The sequence below is a fragment of the Rhinichthys klamathensis genome, unplaced genomic scaffold, assembly GCF_029890125.1.
Source record: "Rhinichthys klamathensis goyatoka isolate OS25496 unplaced genomic scaffold, OSU_Roscu_1.1 h1tg000308l_1, whole genome shotgun sequence".
NCBI classification, from domain to species: domain Eukaryota; kingdom Metazoa; phylum Chordata; class Actinopteri; order Cypriniformes; family Leuciscidae; genus Rhinichthys; species Rhinichthys klamathensis.
The window spans coordinates 179,393-199,025 of NW_026606826.1; the positions used below are offsets into that span (position 1 = coordinate 179,393).

Below are 19,633 nucleotides of genomic sequence, written 5' to 3' on the forward strand. Positions count from 1 at the left end.
GCTGTTGTTGTGTCTTTTTTGTAACTAATAATGTCAAATAAGACTGTTATTTTTATTATTGTCATAGTTGTGCTTTAAAAATACATGATTGCCGTATTTCTCTCATTATATTAGTCTGCGATGCTGCAAACATTGCTGTTCATCCTAACGGTCGTTCAAATGACTGACTGTTATGGTTTTGTGAGTGTTGTTAACTTGTGTATTGTGTTGTAATTTCATCATGGTCTTATTACTCGATTTATAGAGAACAAGTACATTTTCTTTTGACTTTTTAGTCATGAAAAGATTTCAAATATCAGCATATAAATAGTAAGATTAAATGTTTTGACTATATTGTTTTATATATCATCTGCTGCACTTCTATGACTTTTACAGTCCAGGTTAAGAAATATGACTGATCGTAAACATTTTAATTTTAAAATGATTTTTATCCCTTTGATATGAGCCATTGATTTTAATAACATTTTGTCAAAAAAAATATGAAAATACGCTTGCAAATATTACATTTAATAAATCTACAGTATTGTGAAAGTTTTTATTTTGTTTTTTCATTTCAGACCCTAATGAACTGACTAATGAACCGACTAACTTCTCCATGATTACCGTAAAAGACAACTTCACTGAAGAGGCTGGTTTGTGTATCAGAGTTTTCTGTTTTTTCACTGTCCCTCAAAGTGTCTCAGAACCCATTGAAAGGACCTGGTTCAAAGGAGATCCACAAAATCCAACTGTTGAAGTTCCTTGGGCCAGTTTTGCTATACACTTTCATGGTGATGAGAGAGAGTGCAGCTTTATGCTGACAAACTTGGTTCAGGGTGAATCTGATGGTGAATACAGATTGAAACTGAAATGGGATCAAGAGAAAGTGTATATCTTTCCTCAGACAGTAAAAATTGCTGTAAAAGGTTGGTTGTGTGTTTGTATTTATGCATTTTAACAGAGAACGAGTTGCACACACATCCAGATTAATTTATAGCATTTCTGACTCCAGTAAATCATTGTTTTTAGAGCTCAACCAGAAACCAACTATAAACGTCCCACAACTCACAGCGGGAGAGAAGGCAGAGATATCCTGCAAAGTTCCAGGAGATTGCATAAATACCTTAGCAGATATAGTTTGGACAGGGATTGAGCCTGATGAAATTAAACGTGTAGCTTCTGCAGTTCCTGGTAGTGAACACCAATATTCAGTATTGATTTTTCATCCTGAGCCTGAACATCACAATACTAAGCTCACCTGCACAGTAATTTTTCAAAAAAGCATTCAGACCGAAAGTACTGTGATCCTTAAAGTAAGAAGTATGTATTATTTCACTTATAACACATCATAATTTCAAATTTCAAGTAATGTGATGAAGACCATTTTTTAAATAAACTGAATAATAATTTTTCTTCAGACGCCCCTAAAATCCTGAATAGCTCCTGTTGTTTGGTGTGGGGTGATGAATTGATCTGCATGTGTGTCAGCAGTGGTGTGCCGTTACCCCAGATACACTGGACGATTCTGGACAGTGAATATTACAGTATTGCTTCAGCAAAGAACACCAGCAGCAGCATCACCGTCTCCATTGCTAGTTTCAGGAACCTCAAAGCAACCATTGAATGTGTCAGTAAGAATCCCATTGGTATGGCAGAAATGGAAATCCAAGTGCACAATCATGCTGAGAAACCCAAAGGTAGGCAGGACAAAATCATGCGTTTTACAAGCATTTGACATTTTCTGCCATAGTGACAAACATCTGTATGAATTAACTATCATTCTGGAGTTGGCTTCTTGTATGAAATTTCCTTTATTCTTCTCTCATTTTTCTCATGTTTTAGTAAGTTGGAGTTTGTCCACCCCTTGGATATTTTTTACCCTTTCAGTTGTTGTAAATGTCATCTTCATTTCCTGTTTGACTGTCATCCTACGGTAAGAACTTCATAAACTCAAGAAAATTATGTTGGCTGGCCATTTAGTGTCAAATGTTTGTATTTGTCACTAATGCCACACATACCATTACCATTTTGGCAGAAGGAGAGAAAAACTTAAGAAACCAAATAATGACAACCATGTCTACATGACTCCAATGAAGAGAGAGGAATCTGTGTATGAGACTGTTCAAATGTCTTCAGAGAGATCTTAGTGGTTTGATCAACAGCTGAAATAAAGCTTTTTGTTAAGTTTATACATCAAGTGGCTTTTCTTACACATTAGCATAATGTGAAACAGCATGTAGCTATTTTAGCTCGTGCTAATGTCCTAAAATCCCAAATGTAACATTTGTTTTTATGTCCTTTTTACTTTATGCCAGCAAAATGCTTAAAAAAACAGTTTCTTATTCCACTATGTTTTAGAAAAGGTTTGCAATCTTTGTTAAGACTTTCATTTTAATAAAAAAATTGTGATTGTATTCAAAGGTCTTGTGTTTCAATACATTTCATGCCTTTCAAAATGATGTGTTCGTTTAGTGTTTTACGTGTTAAGGATAGGGGGGTGTAACGCAAGTATTGTGCAACAATATAGACATCACAGCTGCAGAAACTGGAGACAGATCAAGATCAAGAAAAACAGCACCAATCTGATCGCAATTAATACTGCTGTCACATCAGGTTTTATGAGCTCTTCAAATATTAGGTAAGTGATAATTTAGTCGACATCATTTTAACAGTTCTAAAAAAAAAATTCTGTCTATTTTCTTTGCTATGATGCTTTTTCACTGATACATTTAAAATATATTTAGACAATGTAGAAGACAATTATTAAACTTAAGTCCACAGTCTGCCTGATCTGGGCCTGAGCCTGAACATCACAATACTAAGCTCAACTGCACAGTAATTTTTTTTTGTAAAAACTCACAGACCGAAATGGATTACTGTCGTGTTCGTTTTGCGTGGTTTTGGAAGCATCAACTTTCAGGTATCTATCCACTTGAACTGCATCCAAAATTCTTCCCTATAGTAGGTGGAAAAAATAGTATGTGACATGTCTGTCTTCACAGTACACATAAAAGAGTAGGCAAAAAGTTCCCGGATGACCTTCTTCTGGCGAGATTCTTGAGTGTGCATATGATGAACGCTTTACTATCCCATGGGATACACAGCCTTGGACTCACTGATGGATTATTTTTCCAAAAACAACAACAACAAAAAAACTCTTGATGCCAGTAAAATACTTTTGGAAAAGCAGTTTATCCAAGTAATGGCGAACGAATAAAGCGAATATGCCAGTTTTAATTTTTTTTTTTTTTTTTCACTTTTAAAGAAAATTGGCAACGTTTGTGGCTGGAGACTTTTATTAAATAAAAAGAACGCAAGCAAAGAACATCATGTAAATTATTATTTAAATAACGATTGGAGATTTTCTGTTCTGCATTATTATGTCAATTAGGAAACAACATTACTTTGTTCATTATTATTGCCATCACACAGTCAGATAGGCCTACATACAAATATTCTTTACAACACTTAAAGTGAAATGCGCCCCCAAATCTTTTTGCTTACAAATAAATATCTGTGTATATACCTTCAAACATGGACTGTCTGTTACTAATTGTATATGCACATATAATGTCAGTTTTTTTGTGTGATTTTCTGCAAAATATACACCATTGTTGCACAATGTATGTTCTTGTTGTGCCGTCAAAGCTTCACAACACAGAACTATATATCATGCAGAGTATTTACATACATTGGTATCCTACCAAGGTGCATTGAATGCTTTATGAATGTAAGATGCAATTAATTTAATATCATAATGACTCATTAATCTGTTAGTCAAAATGCATTTCAAGGGCTAATTGCATATACTGACCATTTAACAAACATCTATTGGACACAACCTTACCAGAGGATTACATGATTACATAAAACATTACATTTATTTCAAGCACCTTAGGTAAAGTGATACCTTTCTATATGTTCCAAATGGTGGTTATTTCTTACTCAGTTTCAAAGGATGAGTTTCAATCATCCATTATTAAATATGAATTTCTATTGGTATCAAATGTCAGCTTGACTCTATTGGATTGCAGTGTGTACCGGGGCAGGGATGGCCATCAGGCATGATCATATACTACTTCCTACCAGATTGGCTGACTAATTAAAAGGGTGATTTTGCTCCTCAATTTATTTGGAACATATTTTAAATAAATATATATCTGAATAAAAGGGCACAAAGTAGTTGGGGCAAACAAAATCCAGCAACCATTCAATAAACCAGTTTTGAATTCAGTTACTGGCCTGTTTTCATTTACAAATACAAATAATTAAGATACAGTATAAACTGAAATGAAAAAACAAACAAAAAAACAGTACAAATGTAAGCCAAAATTAAGGAATTCTTCACCCAAATCTGAAAATTGTGGTACTTGCTCACCTCCATTTTGTTCCAAATTCACATAACTATCTTTCCGTGGACCAAAGTATAAGAATCTTTATGCAGCTATTCCATACAATAGTTCAGCCATCACAAACTCCAAAAATGGATGAAAAAACATCATAACAGCACCATAAAAGCAGTCCATACGACTCAATATTCCACATTTTATTCCACGTTTGAGTCCAGATAATTTAAAATGGCATCCCATTCTTACGTTTTGGCATAACTGATGTCAATAATGGCTTCAAAACACTTGGAATATAGCACACAATGGTACTTTAATTATGTATTTTGCCTTTTTAAAGTTTGACAGATGTAGTCACTATGAACTGTTGTTGTATGGAAATAACTGAATGGAGATTCTTGCAACATGCAGTTGAAATGAAATGAGGGTGAGTGAATTTTCATTTTTTGGGTGAATTATCCCTTTAACAATCACTTCTGGGTATGTGAAAAACGTATCAATGTACACATAGTCTGGCTATATTTGAGAGTATTAGTCTCTCTGGACAAACCCAGAGTTGGGGATAGTGCTTATTCTATATGTCGAGGCGCACAGAGCACCTCGTTCCCTGATGCTTTGACTTACAGCGGACACAGTGAAAAGGACCACTAGTGACTGAGTCTCTCCCGAAACCATACCGATTCCCTTAAGCTTGCTTCAAACTTTGAGAAAAGCTCTACTGTAACTCTTGGGGAAAAGAACCTTCTTTTTAGAAAGTCTTGTCTTTTAAACCAAGAGAACCCTAAAACCTCTCATTTCTGATTGAGAGACAAATATCTGGTATGGTTACAAACAAGAATGGGTATAGATAACCCAAAACTATCTCTATTGTATATTTTACAGGTGAGGGAAAGTGTCATTCCCAGAACCTCAGAGACGTAAGACTAAGAGAGCTCAAAAACCTCATACTCTGACAAAAATAATTGCACATTGTCCGCTAGCTGTTTAAGACCGTTCTTTTCCCCTCAAAAGGCCACGTTTAATATGGGTGAAATTGAAAATTTGTGGGGCATGGGGAATGATTGGGTCCTAGTGGCCACCGTGTCCCGTTTGGCCAAGGCATCAGGGAAGAATCGCGGTTCATTTGGCCTTAATTTCAGTATAGTCGCTGCCGTCACCATCAGCCCTCCTGAAGCCTCCCTCCCGGTGTCGTCCATGGAGGAACTCTAGGGCGGCGTAATTCAGCTCTTGCCTCTCCATGCCTGCAATTGGGCCAACAGATTGGTAATCACTGTCGTCTCCCTGTCAAGATAATGTAGGAAAGATATTTAAGCCCAATTTTGGGGGGAAGAGCAGGAAAACGTTGGTAATGTCAAAATAAAAGTTCCCAAAAAGACACTCAAAAGCACTGTTAGCAATTAGATGCTAAACATAAGCACAGCGCATGAACTATTAGTTTCCAGGCAGCAGTGTTAAAAACAGAAATAAATCTGAATTATTTATTGTCGGAATTTGATTTTTTTTTTCTAAAAAATATTCCATATTATGCTTTTATTGTTGTCTAGTGCCAGTTCATTTCACCTCCACCCATTTGTTTACATGCTCATCTTAAATTTCAGCCTTACCGTGCCTTCCTCTAGGATGGAGTTAAACTTTGAGCCCAGGAGCTCAGTCTTAAGCTATGTTAGGGGAAGAAAAAGAGACAGAGTGCAGAGAAGCAATGAAAGAGGAGAGAATAGAGGTCAGGAAATGCTCTAAGCATAGGCCACACTGGGACTCTCAGTTGTGATGCGCCATCCACACTTGGCTTTTGTAACAGTGGCTATATTCGGAATAGTATACTAGCATACTACCGTTTCTGCACAATGTATACTGTGCACATTATGCCACTTTTTGTATACACTGACTACGCAGAGTACTACTATGGTTCATTTGGCAAAATATGCAGCATACAACACAGCATACTGTATCCCACAACGTAATGCCTTTCACTTGAACATCCATTTCTAGCGGGATTATTAAACTGGAGGTAAATTCAGCCATCTCTTTCTAAATTCAATTTTTGATTGGACTTACAAAAGTTAAGACATTTTAGACAAAATTGGATTACAAATGAAACAATTTATTTAAAAGATGATATCTGCATGCATGCAACATAAGGTCATGTGACAATATGTGTTAGCATACATCAGCTTGAAAAGTCTACTCTTCCATTTGCTATTTTTTTAATAGTAGTAGCATAAAGTGTATAGGCCTACTGTGTAGTATTTAATAAATAGTTTTCTAGCATACCGTTCTGAACATAGTATATAGCAAAACTATAATTTTCCCCTCTTCAAATCATTCTTTAAAAACTTAGTACTGAGTATGTAGCAATCAGCAAAAATGAGTAATTCTTTTTAACACGTGGTTCCTGATTGTTTTAAATGTTAATGCTAAGTGTGGAAAGCTAATTACAACTAGAGAAGAGGCCGTATATAATATCATTTGCCACATGCATGGAAAAGACTATAGAATGTTGATTAAGTTATTGTATTTTTATTGTGTTCGCTTTCATTTCGTATTATCACTGTGTGTGCAAGTACTGTATATGTAGGTGATTTATTTATCATTGTGATATCTCACCACTTTTTTCCTGAGACTCTGTTTGTCCTTCTTGACTGCGCTGTAGAACATTGAGGGATTCTCCACTTTAGATCCCACGTCCTGCCCAGGGTTACCATTCTCTCTGGGGGGTGGAGTCAGAGAATCAGACTCTGTCTCACACTCAACCACACTGTAAACTAATTGGCTAGTGGCAACACTTTAAAAGGATAGTTGAGCCAAAAAACTAAACTTCTATAGTTTACTCAACCTCATGAAAAACCTGTATGACTTTCTTTCTTCAGTGGAACACAAACCAAGACATTTTGCACAGTGTCTAAGCTGCTTTTTTCAATACAATTGAAATGGAGACGAATGATGAAATGATATGCCACAATTGATGTCAGTGATCATCAGTCATTTCATAAGGTCACACTGTCAATGTGGCCCGAACCCAGAGTACTCCCCCATATCCCTGGCTGGGATAGGAACTAGCTGAGAGTGAGGAGTCGGGGTGGCGGAGGGCTGCAGAAAAGACTGTCGAGGACCGAAGGCGAGTCAGCGATATATATAGGCCTCTGATCATACTGATTGGGTAGATAATTTGAACGTGCTCCTCCCGAATGTTGTCAATAAAACATTATGTGTCACGATTCCCCAGTGTCTTTGTTCATGAACTTTTATTTTGATATTCTTTTGTCTCGAATAGCCTATGTTCATTTCCTGTGTGTTTAGTGCCCGTTTCCTTGGTTGCCATAGTTATTTTTTTGTTTCATTGATTAGTGTCTCACCTGTTCCTCATCATCCTGTGTATTAATACCCTCAGTTATTTTCTGTTCTTAGTCTTATGTTACCGTTTCATGCTGGTGTTTCTATGAATGGTTCTTGATATTTATAAAATGTGATTTCATTGTTCATCTGTGTCAAGCCTCTTTTAATCTGGATTATCAAGTCAAGCCAGTACGTGACATTGCCTGTAGGAAACTTGCAATATAATGCACAAAATCATATAGAACATTTTATGGAACATCTTTTTGTCACTTTCGGAAGTAGACAGTCCTCATTATCTTTTCATTGTATGGAAAAGATCTGCTTAGACATTCAGAAAAAAAAATATTTTAGCTTTTGTTCCTCTGAAGAAAGAAAACCATACAGTGAGTTAAAGACAATTGTAATTTTTAGGTCAACTATTCCTTTAAGCCTGGGCATCCATTTTAACACAAGGGGATCATTGCAACCCCTAAATAAAAATGGCATTGTGCCACAGTGTCAAGTTTGGGATCGTTTCATTTTGATATCCAATGGGACGTTTTATTTTTTCTTGCAAAATGAGATAGGAGCAGGATGTTTGCTGCAGAGCTCAGCGGTTTTGAGGCTGAAAAGCAATGGCATGGGGCAATTGAACCTGCAATAGTTTTGTTAGTCTGCAGTTTCATGCACAATGTGGCATGTTTACCATCTTACCAAGCAATCAAATTGGATAATCTGTGAGTGGGTTATGGCTTGAAAACCAAATGCCAAAAAAAACAAAAAAAAACTGAACATGGATGACTAGGCTTGGGTGTTTTGATACCTACAAACCCCGGTCCCAACCCACAAACTCCACCAAAATGTTCTTCTCCCAGTCTTTCTTGTGAGGGATACTCACTTTTTATTGTTATGACCCACGTATCTCACAGCTGCGATGATGAAGGCGATGACCGCCACACCTCCGATAGTCCCCACTATGACGGCCATCATGTACTTTTCTAAAAGAGTGCATAGAGTTAATTGATGACACCTCAAAATCACATTAATGATTGGACATGTGGCTTCAGTGAAAGTCTACTTACTCTCCTGCTGCAATTCCAAGCGGATGGTCTCGGAGCCGTATATGTTGCTGATACTGCAGTGCACATGGACAGCGGTATCACCATTGTTTCCCGTTTCACCCTTGTCCTGGAGCTTAATGATGCCCGTGGACGTGTACCCATCCGAGTGCATGTAGTAGTTGAAACGGTTGTTGGAGTTGTTGATGGTGATGTTGAGGTCAGGCAGGTGGAATTCGATCACAGGCTCAGGGTTTCCTGAGGCAATGCACACACACTGAACGCCCTCACGGACTATAGTGCACTTAGAGTCGTCAAGGAGGACAGGGGCAACTAGGAAAATTGAGAAGAAATAATAATAAAAAACACATCTTTCTGTGTTGTAGTACTTCAGTCCGGACAAGACTGGACTTGGAGTCAGAGTCCAAGAACGTAGTTTCAGAAGCATTTGAATTCGGCCTGGATTCTGACTTGAATGATCTGGGGCCTCATTTATAAAACTTTGCGTAGGATTTGCGTCAGAAGTGGCGTACGGATGAAACATAGGACGTGCGTACGCACAGAAATATTCGGATTTATAAAACCGTGCGCACGCACATCCTACGCATTTTTCCCTTAATAAATCACAATCAATTCTAAATGTAGCGCAGCTTTTGCGGCTTCATGTCACGCCCATAGTTGCCCATAAATAGTCTGTGAAACGCCCACAAGTTAATATTCATCGATTGCGAAATCATGGCAAACATAGAGAGGAAATAAAAAAAACGTAACTTCACTCAATGTGAAGTAGAAGTTATCGTTGGCGAGGTGGAAAAGAGGAGAAAAAATGTTGTTTGGAGGGCACAGTGTGGGCATTACTAATGCCAAAAAGGCACTTGAGTGGCAAAAGGTTGCAGACGCCGTAAATGCTGTAGCCTCACAACCTCGGACTGTGGCCAAAATAAAAAAGAAATGACAAGCTACAGATGTCGGTTATAATCTACTTGGAAATGGGAAATAGTTCAGCGCAAATGTAATTTCTTGCAGCTTTCTGAATGATTGAGACATAGGTCTACGTCATACGTTATTTTATCAAAAATAAAACAAACTAAAGGCATATGAATACCATGATTCCCTAGCTGATGAAGACATTTTTACTATGAAAACAACTTTCCCCAGTGGACAAATAATACATCTATCTATCTATCTATCTATCTATCTATCTATCTATCTATCTATCTATCTAATTATCTATCTATCTGACTGACTATCTAGCTATATCTAGCTATATCTGCTCCGCCTGACGAACACATTGGCGAGCATATCAGTTTTGTACATTATTTCGTTCTGTTTACCATCTTATTTATGAGGATGAATTGTATGCCAATATTATTGCAGAACATATTTCACTTTTCTTTTTGCAAATATGTGTTAATTTGCATTTCTGTTGTAGATCGATCAAACGGGTGTTCGTGTTGGCTGTTAATTGTAAGACTTGCTTTGTGAAGTCTTCGTGTTATTTATGAGAGGCAGTATTGCCATTTATTTTACACAACGGTCTACAGTTTCACACACTTTCACGTGTTTCTTCCATCTGCCGACGGTGTCGCCATTTCTCATTTCACCCGTTTTTGTGCGTACGCCTGGGTCAGAGCTTGCTTGAAGGACCGCACATTTTACCGTGAAGTTTGCTTTTTATAAATACAAATTATTGCGTAGAGAGCGGCGTACGCCTTCTTTTGTGCGTACGCAACGTTTATAAATGAGGCCCCTGGTCTCGACTAGTCATAGCAAATATGGTCTTGGACTTGAGATGGACTTGTCCAGACTAAAATACTACAACACTGACATCTATCCTTTACTTGCTCATCTGTTCATCTATGCTCATCTTGCCATCTTAAGGCTTGACCCAAGCTGAACGCAAACCAAAACCAACTTTTCTTTGGAGAAAACATATTTATAAACTGTCCCTCAGCATAATTACAGTCTACTGGCTCAATGTCTTTACTTAAAACTGGTCAAACTTTTACAGCGACTTACATTCTACTGTAATGTTAAGTGAGCTGCTGGCCCGTCCGTGTTCGTTCTCGGCTAGACAGCGGTAGACTCCATCGGCCTGCGGTGTGATCTCGTGCAGCTCAAGCACAGACCCCTCCTCAGCTGTGATGGTGCCCACCAGCTCCCCATCCTTCAGCCAGGTCAACGTGGGCATTGGATTACCCCTGCTGGTGCACTGTAGAGCAACTGAAGATCCCTCTAACGCTGTCAGAGACTCATTGATCCTTGGCTCCCGTGGAGGAACTTCCAGTTTGAGAGAAAAGAAAGAAAACCGGATTTCCGGATTAATGTTCGGATGGAGAATGGAATGCAGGTATACGGCTTATACTGCCATATGACTTATTAGCACAAAACGGAAAAAACTTAAGCCATTATCTGTATCCAAACTCACAATTGCTTGCAGAAACTTTAAGAGATTTATTTTTTTAATCCACAGGAGTGCATGAACTTTTACTTACAATTTACTGCCAGATACATGGATGTGTTCATGCTGCCGTAGCCATTGTCACCAACGCAGGTGTAGACACCTTCCTCCTCCGGGGTCAGGTTGTCCAGGGGCAGTGAAGAGTTTGAGGCGGTTTCCGACATCAGCTCTTTTTCACCAAAATACCAAGTTATCGTGGGGACTGGATTACTGTCCACATCACAGTGCAGGACCACCGAGCTTCCCTCCATCACCTCTTGAGACACATTCACCCACACGGTTCGAGGGGCGTCTACAGATTACAGGATAAGTCAGTAGATATTGTCTGAGAAAATTATGCATCGGTTTTGATGAAAGTTAAGCAGCTAAACGTTTAATAAAATGGTGGAACTTACACTTGATGTCCAGAGAAATGAGGCGTTCATAGACGAAGGTGGTGTTTGGGTAGTGGACCCGGCAACCCAGCAGCTGGCCGTTGTGCATGGGTTTGGGTGTGAAGGTGAGGGTGCTGGACAGTACAGCAGTGTTGCTCTCCTCAACAGTGTCAGGGGTGAAAACGGGGTCGGGTAGGTAGTCTGTGTACATCCAGTGGATCTCTGGACTCATGTCTGGACAATTGTCTGGGACATAACAGGTCAAGTCCAGGCTTAAGTCACTAACAATCTCCTCTGGAACATCGATGTTGGGCTGATCTAGAGCAGGGAAAGACATAGAAGTCAATATCAAGTCAAAAAAGACCTGTTTACTTGATACTTTAATCAAGCCAAATAATCATTTATGTATGGAATTAGCAAACCTGCATTTAGGTCTGGTTCCATTCTTCTATACAGCACCCACTTTTAACAGTACAAAGTCTCGCCCTACATTTTTACTCATTAAATATGCTGTTTGATCCAGAAATACATCTTATTACAAAAGTAAAATTGGTTGTGGCTGAAACTGCTGTTTCATCTCGACTTCAAATACTAGAACAACGTTTCAGTAACCACACTGAAAAAAAACATGTATCTTAGTTTAACTTTTCAGTAAAATATCTAAAAACCCTTCAAATTAATTTAATAAACTTAAGAAGCAAAAAGTGAAAAAGTCTTACAATGTAGTAAGACAAAATACACTTATGTTCAATATACCATTTATGAAAACAAGAGATGTCAAAGCAGTCCAAAACAACACTGGAACATTTTTACAAAGACATTTTTCAAAGCATCCTCTTACAGGTTTTGAATTACATGAGGGTGAGTAAATGATCACAAATGTTTAATTTTTGGTTGGACTAATCCTTTAATCTTAATCTTATGCAGTGTTGCTTCTCAAGTAAATTTGCATTGTTTTAAGGATTTGGGGATACTATTACTGGAAGACACATAAAAAGGTATAATTAAATAATGTTTTTTTTTCTTCATACTCTGGCCTGCATACTTACTCAACACCTGTAGATTTGTGAAGTCAGGAAAAGTGTAGATGTTTGCTCCGCCCAGGTCTGCACGGAAGTAATACCTCCCAGAAAGTTCCTCGCCGACATTTTTTATCAGCAGTGTGCAGTTTTTTTGTGTCAGGTCACCCAGTAGCCTGCTCCGTCCCTTATAACTTTCGTGAACAATATCTGTGCGTGACTTATACACCACTGGGGGGAAAAGCTGGGGGTAGGGGTGTCCAAAATACCAGATCCCGTGGACCCCCCTGTAAGGCCTGATACCAGAGGGGTATGTGAATGAACAAGGTATAACCACACAGGAGTTTGTCATGGCTGAAATGTCTCTGGGCATCCACACATTCCACTGAGCACTAACATCTGTCCAGAGAAAGAGGGAAGAGTGCAAGAAATGTAGTTAAAATAATCTAATCTTTTAACACTAATAAAAAAGTATTATTGTATTATTATATCTTTTTTTTGGGGATGTGTACTAAAGTGATAGCATGTTTTTGGACATGCATCATAGTATCTTAAGTTAACATTAACAGAACGAACCACAGTAATAGCATGTTTGATTCAGAACAAGTACTTACCTTTTAGAAAAAGCAGCAACAGCAGCAGCTCCAAGCCCTTCATGGTCTCAGTTTAAATCTGGACCATAAACCTCTGTTACAAAACCAGCACAAGCATCAGCAAGACAAACAGACATCTACTATACTGAGCTTGTAGCACTCTCATTTTTGTAGTTTCATTTATCTGTTGGCATTTTTATCATTCATAAAATAGAACAGATGGGGACAAAAGCGGTGAAGATTAAGGATGACAGAGCCTTGGCGTAAAAAAAAAGAAGTGTTTTATAGAACACAGTTCACAAGTTTTAACTTGTTTTGGCCATATTTCACTCCACAATCAAGAGGGGGGTCAAATAATTTTAGAGAAAATTAATCCTATTTTTAGGACAAATATGATATAGGGCCTATGCAGAATTACAGTAATGGGAATTTGAAGAATATGGACAAATATGAAAAAGCAAAAAAGTAATGATCCAACAACTAGGCTTTGTTTTGTTTATGCAAAATATAATATTTGTTCCCTTTTAAAAATATATATATATTAGGGTGAAATGTGACCAAAACGTGTTTATGTGGGATTCACCCTATTAATAAAGGATAGGGCCTATTCGGTAGGCTACATCTTTCGACGAATAGTTGTGTAGCCCATTAACTCAATAGTATCTAGCTCCGTGTTTTGTTACTTTCGATAAGAAACAAAGTCTCATGTCTCAAATTTTGTCCATTTTATCACGAAATTAAAACAAATTTTGACGCTCTTTGATGTGGCGTGACAGATCACTATAGACGCCTCAGTTCAAGCGGGAGCCCGGTGAGTGAGTGAACGCGATCATCCCTTCCTCTTTAATGCTAGTTACAGAATAAACATCTGAAGGTATGTTGAAAGATACAGTACAACTTACTGAAACGTATTATATCTGATGTAATCGCTCAATCAGTGTTTCAACGGCGGAAAGACGTCAGTAAAACAGCTTGTTGTAAACAACGTAGCATTACATTTACCTCAGGCAAGTCATTCAGTGTCCACAGCTTGTTATCAGCTAGAGAAATGAACTCTTATTAAATAAATAGATGCACTATATTAGCCCATATAGCCTATTCATTATATTTTAATGAACCTGTCTTGATTATTTAATGTATATGTGTAATGTATGTTTTAATAAATCTGTCAAGAAAAAAGTTATAACAGCCACTGTGTAAATTATTATATTTTAACAACGACTTGGAGGAGAAACATAATTTTATATATAGATTTAGAAGTTGCAAAATCTGCCTTATATACAATTTACATGTGTGCATACAATTTTTATGTGAGTGTCATTAAAAAATAAATACCAAATTAATTCAATATTTATGGACTAAAAAATGGGCTTTGTTGTTAATTGCATTATAGTAATGTGTAAGTAAGGGCTCCCTTTACTATTAGTTTACTGCGTAAGCAGAGATAGAAAAATTTAATTATAATTGAATTTATTTAAAGACAGAGACACAATTTGTTCAGTAAACCAGTTTAAGAAAAGAAAAAAAAACTATTTTATGTTTAGTTTTCTCCTTCCTGCTGTACTGAACCGTGACTTCAAAACCGAGGTACATACCGAACTGTCATTTTTGTGTATGTTACACCCCTAATATATGTGTGGATGGATGGATGGATGGATGGATGGCTTGAGCCTATACACAATAAAATATTGCTTATTTCTATTTGGTTCACTTAGCCTATAACTATTTGTGTTTGTTTTCAGGCAACCTTTCGGGCAATACCTTGAACTGCTGGCAGAGTGTGCTGAACCCGCGACCAACTTTAATTCCCCTCTCCAACGGTGTATCCTACTAGCCGCTGCTGTTGTTCTTCCCTCACAAACAAGGGGGCGTTCTCTCACAGCACATCAACTCAGCTTCCCTTCTGATTTGTCTTAAAACAACAACAAAAAATGACATCAGTATCAAGAAGCTGCATTATCTCTGCTCTTAACCCACACAGACACACACTCTTTACTCAGGCACACCGTAAAGGGCCGCAGTGTGTGGGAGAGGAGAATTGCTCATTATGAGTATACGACGTCAGCCCTTACGTGTTTGGCAGGCATACAGACATCACTGTTCATGCTATGACACATCATCCATAGCACATTCATCCACGCTTACACAGCGTCACCCAGCTGCCCCTGTTGACTTTATTCCCGCACACCACTCGCCTGTCAGTGGTGTGTTTACACACGCGTGTGCATCTCCTCAAGACTTTAGGGCAGACGGAGAGTACAGATGGTGGCTGATAATTGGATTGTTCTTGAAATCTCGAAGATTATTATATCAGAAGATTCCCCTGACAGCTCACGAGTTTGACGCAGTTATTGAACGAATAAACTTTGCGAGATGACAGAGGCTCTTAGTATATAAAAACAGTCAAGAGTATTGACAAATGCCCCTAATACAGCCCACATTTACAGTATATTCATAACAAGTTGCCATCCCTTCACAGTAATTTTTTCAGAAGTAGTTTATTTTAATTAATAGAATAATACAAATAAAATATTTTAAGTAAATATTTGATTAAATGATTAAATAATGAATAGCTGTGGGTTGCCATCTAATTCCAACCTGGCAAGACTTGAAACACAAATAAAAATGTCCCTACAGTGTTTTGGACCCCATTGACTTTCAGTGCATGGACAAAAACAGACATTTGAATATTCTTTAAAATGACTTATTTTGTGTCCCACAGAAGAACGATAGACATACAGGTTTGGAATGACATGAGGGTGAGTAAATCATGATATCATTTTCATATTTTTGGGGTGAACTATCCCTTTAAGGCCTGGCTTTTAAAATTACATTTTTTACAAAACTTGTAAAAAAAAAAAAAAAAAAGGTCCTATATACCCAGAAATATTTTACAAAAAAACAAAACAAAAAAAAAACAGTATTTTATTATTATGAGTGTTGAATCTTGTCAATCCTGGCAATATTTTACTGAACATAATTCTAACAATTGAAACCCTACAAAAATGTCTCATTAAACAAACATCCCTAGCAGCCTTTTTATTCTTGTTAATCATAACCGAATAATTATAGTGACTCCAGCTGTTCCAGAAAAACAGAACTAATTTATATGCCCATCACACAAGATCTAAGAGGCAGCAAACTGCTGTTGCTTGGAGCTGAAACCCCTGGTAGCACGCGTTAGAAAGCATGAAGCAATTCCCAAGCCAAACAAACGGACCATTCATACTCCACAAACAAGCCTTGCACCATCCAGGACACTTGCCTCATTCCAGATCCAGATTCCACTCTTTGGCTCTCCTGAAGGGGAAGAACTGGTCTCTCTGCTCCTGGTTCTGGTTCTTCAAAGTCCTCCTGCTCTTCGTCCTTCCTCGGAGGTGCAGGAATGGTGGGAAAAGACAAAGAGGGAGGGCAATAGAGATAGACAGATAGGGAGAGGAGAGGATAGAGACTTTTAGCTATAACAAGCTGGGCAAATGTGTGCCGTGGGCAGCCTTGAATATGCAGACATTTCCCTCAGTGCATTCTTCTTTTCTAGCCCACATCGTACATTCCTCTCCATGACATCTCTCCTTTCTACCCTGGTCAACCCCTCTTGTTCCAGCCTGTCTGGGTAACTCTGTTCCTCGTGGTTTTCAAGTATACTTCTGCTATGGGTCATGAGTTGGAGGACCCACTATATCCTGTAAATCTGCTGAAGTTCATCTTTGATGCATGACTCACCTTATTAGCTTAATCTGTGAAATATTTGTGCCTCAGTTGTGGTTCATTTTAACTAAACATGAAATCATAATGGACCCCATTTCATTTTTAATGCACATCCCTTGTCTTATTATGAATGATTCATCAGTGCATGTTATTCCAAAAAAATCTTTGGAATCTTTCATCAAAATGCAATGGCTTACTCTTCCTCTGAATCAACATCACTTACACACGTTGTTTAAAGAAACTTGCATTCAGTCTGGTACTTTTTTTTTTCTTTGAAAGAAATACTTTTATTCTGCAAGGACACATTAAATTGACCAACATTTTTTCCAAATTTTTTCTTTTTCAAATAAATTGTTCTTTTGAACTTTATATTTATCAAAGAATCCTGAACAAAATGTATCACAATTTCCACAAAAATATTACTCAGTATTGTTTCCACCATTGATAAAAATAATAATAATAATAAATGTGTTTTTTTAGCAGCAAATCGTCATATTAGAATGATTTCTGAAGAATCACGTGACACTGAAGACTGGAGTAATGATGCTAAAAATACAGCTTTTGCCATCACACGAATAAATAACATTTTAAAATCTATTAAAATTGAAGAACAGGTATTTCTAGTTGGTTTCTAGTTAGTTTGGTGTTAAATAACAGGTCAAAGTTAAAGGAGCCCACCTCCAACTTCTCTATAGCATTCTGGACTCCATTTGTTGCATGGGATTCTTCAACAGTGGACGTCTGGGATTTTTTGGTCATAGAATTTGTAAGATAAATTTTGTTTGTCAATATTGTAAATCAAAATACTATTTATGATGGACAGTTGCCATAGGGACTCCCATAGTTAATGGAGGGGGCTGTGTGGAATAAATACACAACAGGGAGCCTGTGTGAAATCAAGACGTACGACATGCCACAGCACCCCACACACACATGCTATGACACACGCACCGTAACGCACCACCTTCCCACTAACACACACAAATGAATAGTGTAGCACATGCCAACACACTCACATCGCAATGTAAAGCTGCTAAATGTCCTTTCTATTTTTCTGCATCCTTCACTCAATGTAAAGTTTGTGTTTGAGTGTCTGTGTGTAAGCGAGTGAGCAATCCATCTAATAGTAAAGAGCAGTATATATCCAGAAACAATGTGATACTGGAACCATGCTGTACGGTCTCGTACTTCTATGGGCTTCTTAAGTGGGTGTCGGAAACAGCTATCAGCCAATGCAGCTTGGACAAAAAAAAGTGAAGCCTCTCCTTCATTGACATCCATAAAAAACAGCTTCTTGTCTCCTTCCCTGCATACCGCACTGTTAGCAGGCGTTACAATTATTTTGCTAACCTTGGAGGCTTGTATACATATATATATATATATATATATATATATATATACAGAGAAGAAACCCATCTCTGGAACATTTAAAGGTGCATTCAGTATATTGCATTGCGTAATATGAACTGCTGACACCTAGTGGTGTGGATGTAGCATTGGGCAAAAGCAAATGTTTTTCTGATGCCAGAATGGGCAATTTTTGTTATTAACACTTTTTGTTATACTGGTTGAAACTCTCTTCACTTTTCTGTTAGCTTCAGTCCGAATGCAATATGTTGTCCTAACTGCCTGTCAAAATGCATTTCCATATCTCCATGCACCCGCTCTTGCAGACATCACGTCATCAAGGCTATACAGACTTGTAGACAGACTTCAGTCACCGAGCGCCACAGACAAAACAGCAGCAGCCTTTTACAGTTCCTCCTGAACCAAAACAATTATGCTGCATTCACGCCACGTCACAATCATAAATACGAGATGGCAACCTGTGACGTTCTACCCCCAGCTGTAGTGTCAACACGATCAACACTGAAATGAATCTGCAGCAGTCTGTTGATACAAGTAAGAGCTCTGTAAGTTGTTTACATTCATTATTATTGTAATGTTATGTGCTTTAGGACATGAGACATTTAATGCCCTTTCTCGTCTCGTGACGCTTTGCAGACTCTGCTGTGTGTTCATGTGTTTTGAAGGACGCGTGACTTTGGAGATGTTCTGAAGGAAAGGTGGGAGCTTTCAAAGCTAGCTTGCTAACCTCTCTGAAATTGCCTACCCTATAGCTTTAAATTATTCCACAACCAAAAGAGTCCAAAAACAGGGAGGTTACAGAAGTAAAGCAAATATTATTCAGCAGGTCATGTGATCTCAAAATGGCCGCCCCCATGAGGCAACCTACTCCATGTAAAATGAAACTACTGATATGACTGGAGGCTTTATCAAATCATTTTAAACATTGGTAATGCATAATTGAGGTAGTTAATTAATTGAGTGCAATTAATTTATGTTTAAATTAGGGAAATTACTTACTGCACCTTGAAACATTGCTATGTTAGTGCACATCTATCAATCGGTTCTGTATAAGTGTGCACCTTGTGCTATAGATCTCTTCAGAACAGGTCTGTTCACAGCATGCTTTGCTGTCCGCCTGTGACGCGCCCTGCGTCCATACGCCTGGGCACCCTCTAAATTTACCAGAGGAGCAGATGGTGGTAAAAAAAACATGACTGCTGGCCCTCCCACGCTGTTTGCTGTATAAGCGACTATGGCTGAGAGTGTTTATGAATGTGCACTTAGTAGGGCATATTATCCGCGGCTTGTATAATTTTTGTGGGAGGGATTACAAATGCCTGTGACTCAAAACACACAGCATACAAAGATAAAACTATCAGCATCATCAGCATGGAGTAACAACTTTGGGGTGATTAATAAATCCCAAATGTTGG

The 19,633-nt window shown here is 38.0% G+C and overlaps 2 protein-coding genes across 4 annotated transcripts; one reads left to right on the forward strand and one right to left on the reverse strand.

Moving 5' to 3' along the window:
• The first annotated feature begins 120 nt into the window (after positions 1–120).
• LOC130104351 (sialic acid-binding Ig-like lectin 7) lies at positions 121–2,200 on the forward strand. The gene is made up of 6 exons (XM_056270818.1): positions 121–184; positions 558–905; positions 1,009–1,299; positions 1,398–1,676; positions 1,822–1,912; positions 2,018–2,200. The coding sequence occupies exons 1-6, from the start codon at positions 121–123 to the stop codon at positions 2,124–2,126; spliced, it is 1,182 nt and encodes a 393-aa protein (XP_056126793.1). The 3' UTR covers positions 2,127–2,200.
• A 2,991-nt stretch (positions 2,201–5,191) lies between these two features.
• On the reverse strand, positions 5,192–15,054 carry mag (myelin associated glycoprotein). 3 transcript variants are annotated; one of them, XM_056270766.1, is made up of 11 exons: positions 14,904–15,054; positions 13,164–13,236; positions 12,580–12,948; positions 11,552–11,848; positions 11,191–11,448; positions 10,715–10,975; positions 8,720–9,028; positions 8,536–8,635; positions 6,930–7,032; positions 5,930–5,983; positions 5,192–5,606 (listed from the first exon to the last, which is right to left on the reverse strand). In XM_056270766.1, the coding sequence occupies exons 2-11, from the start codon at positions 13,204–13,206 to the stop codon at positions 5,445–5,447; spliced, it is 1,956 nt and encodes a 651-aa protein (XP_056126741.1). In that variant the 5' UTR covers positions 13,207–13,236; positions 14,904–15,054; the 3' UTR covers positions 5,192–5,444. The 3 variants fall into 3 exon arrangements, with proteins under 3 accessions (XP_056126741.1, XP_056126742.1, XP_056126743.1); XM_056270767.1 differs by lacking the exon at positions 5,930–5,983; XM_056270768.1 differs by lacking the exons at positions 5,930–5,983; positions 6,930–7,032 and having other exon boundaries at positions 5,452–5,606.
• Positions 15,055–19,633: the final 4,579 nt, after the last annotated feature.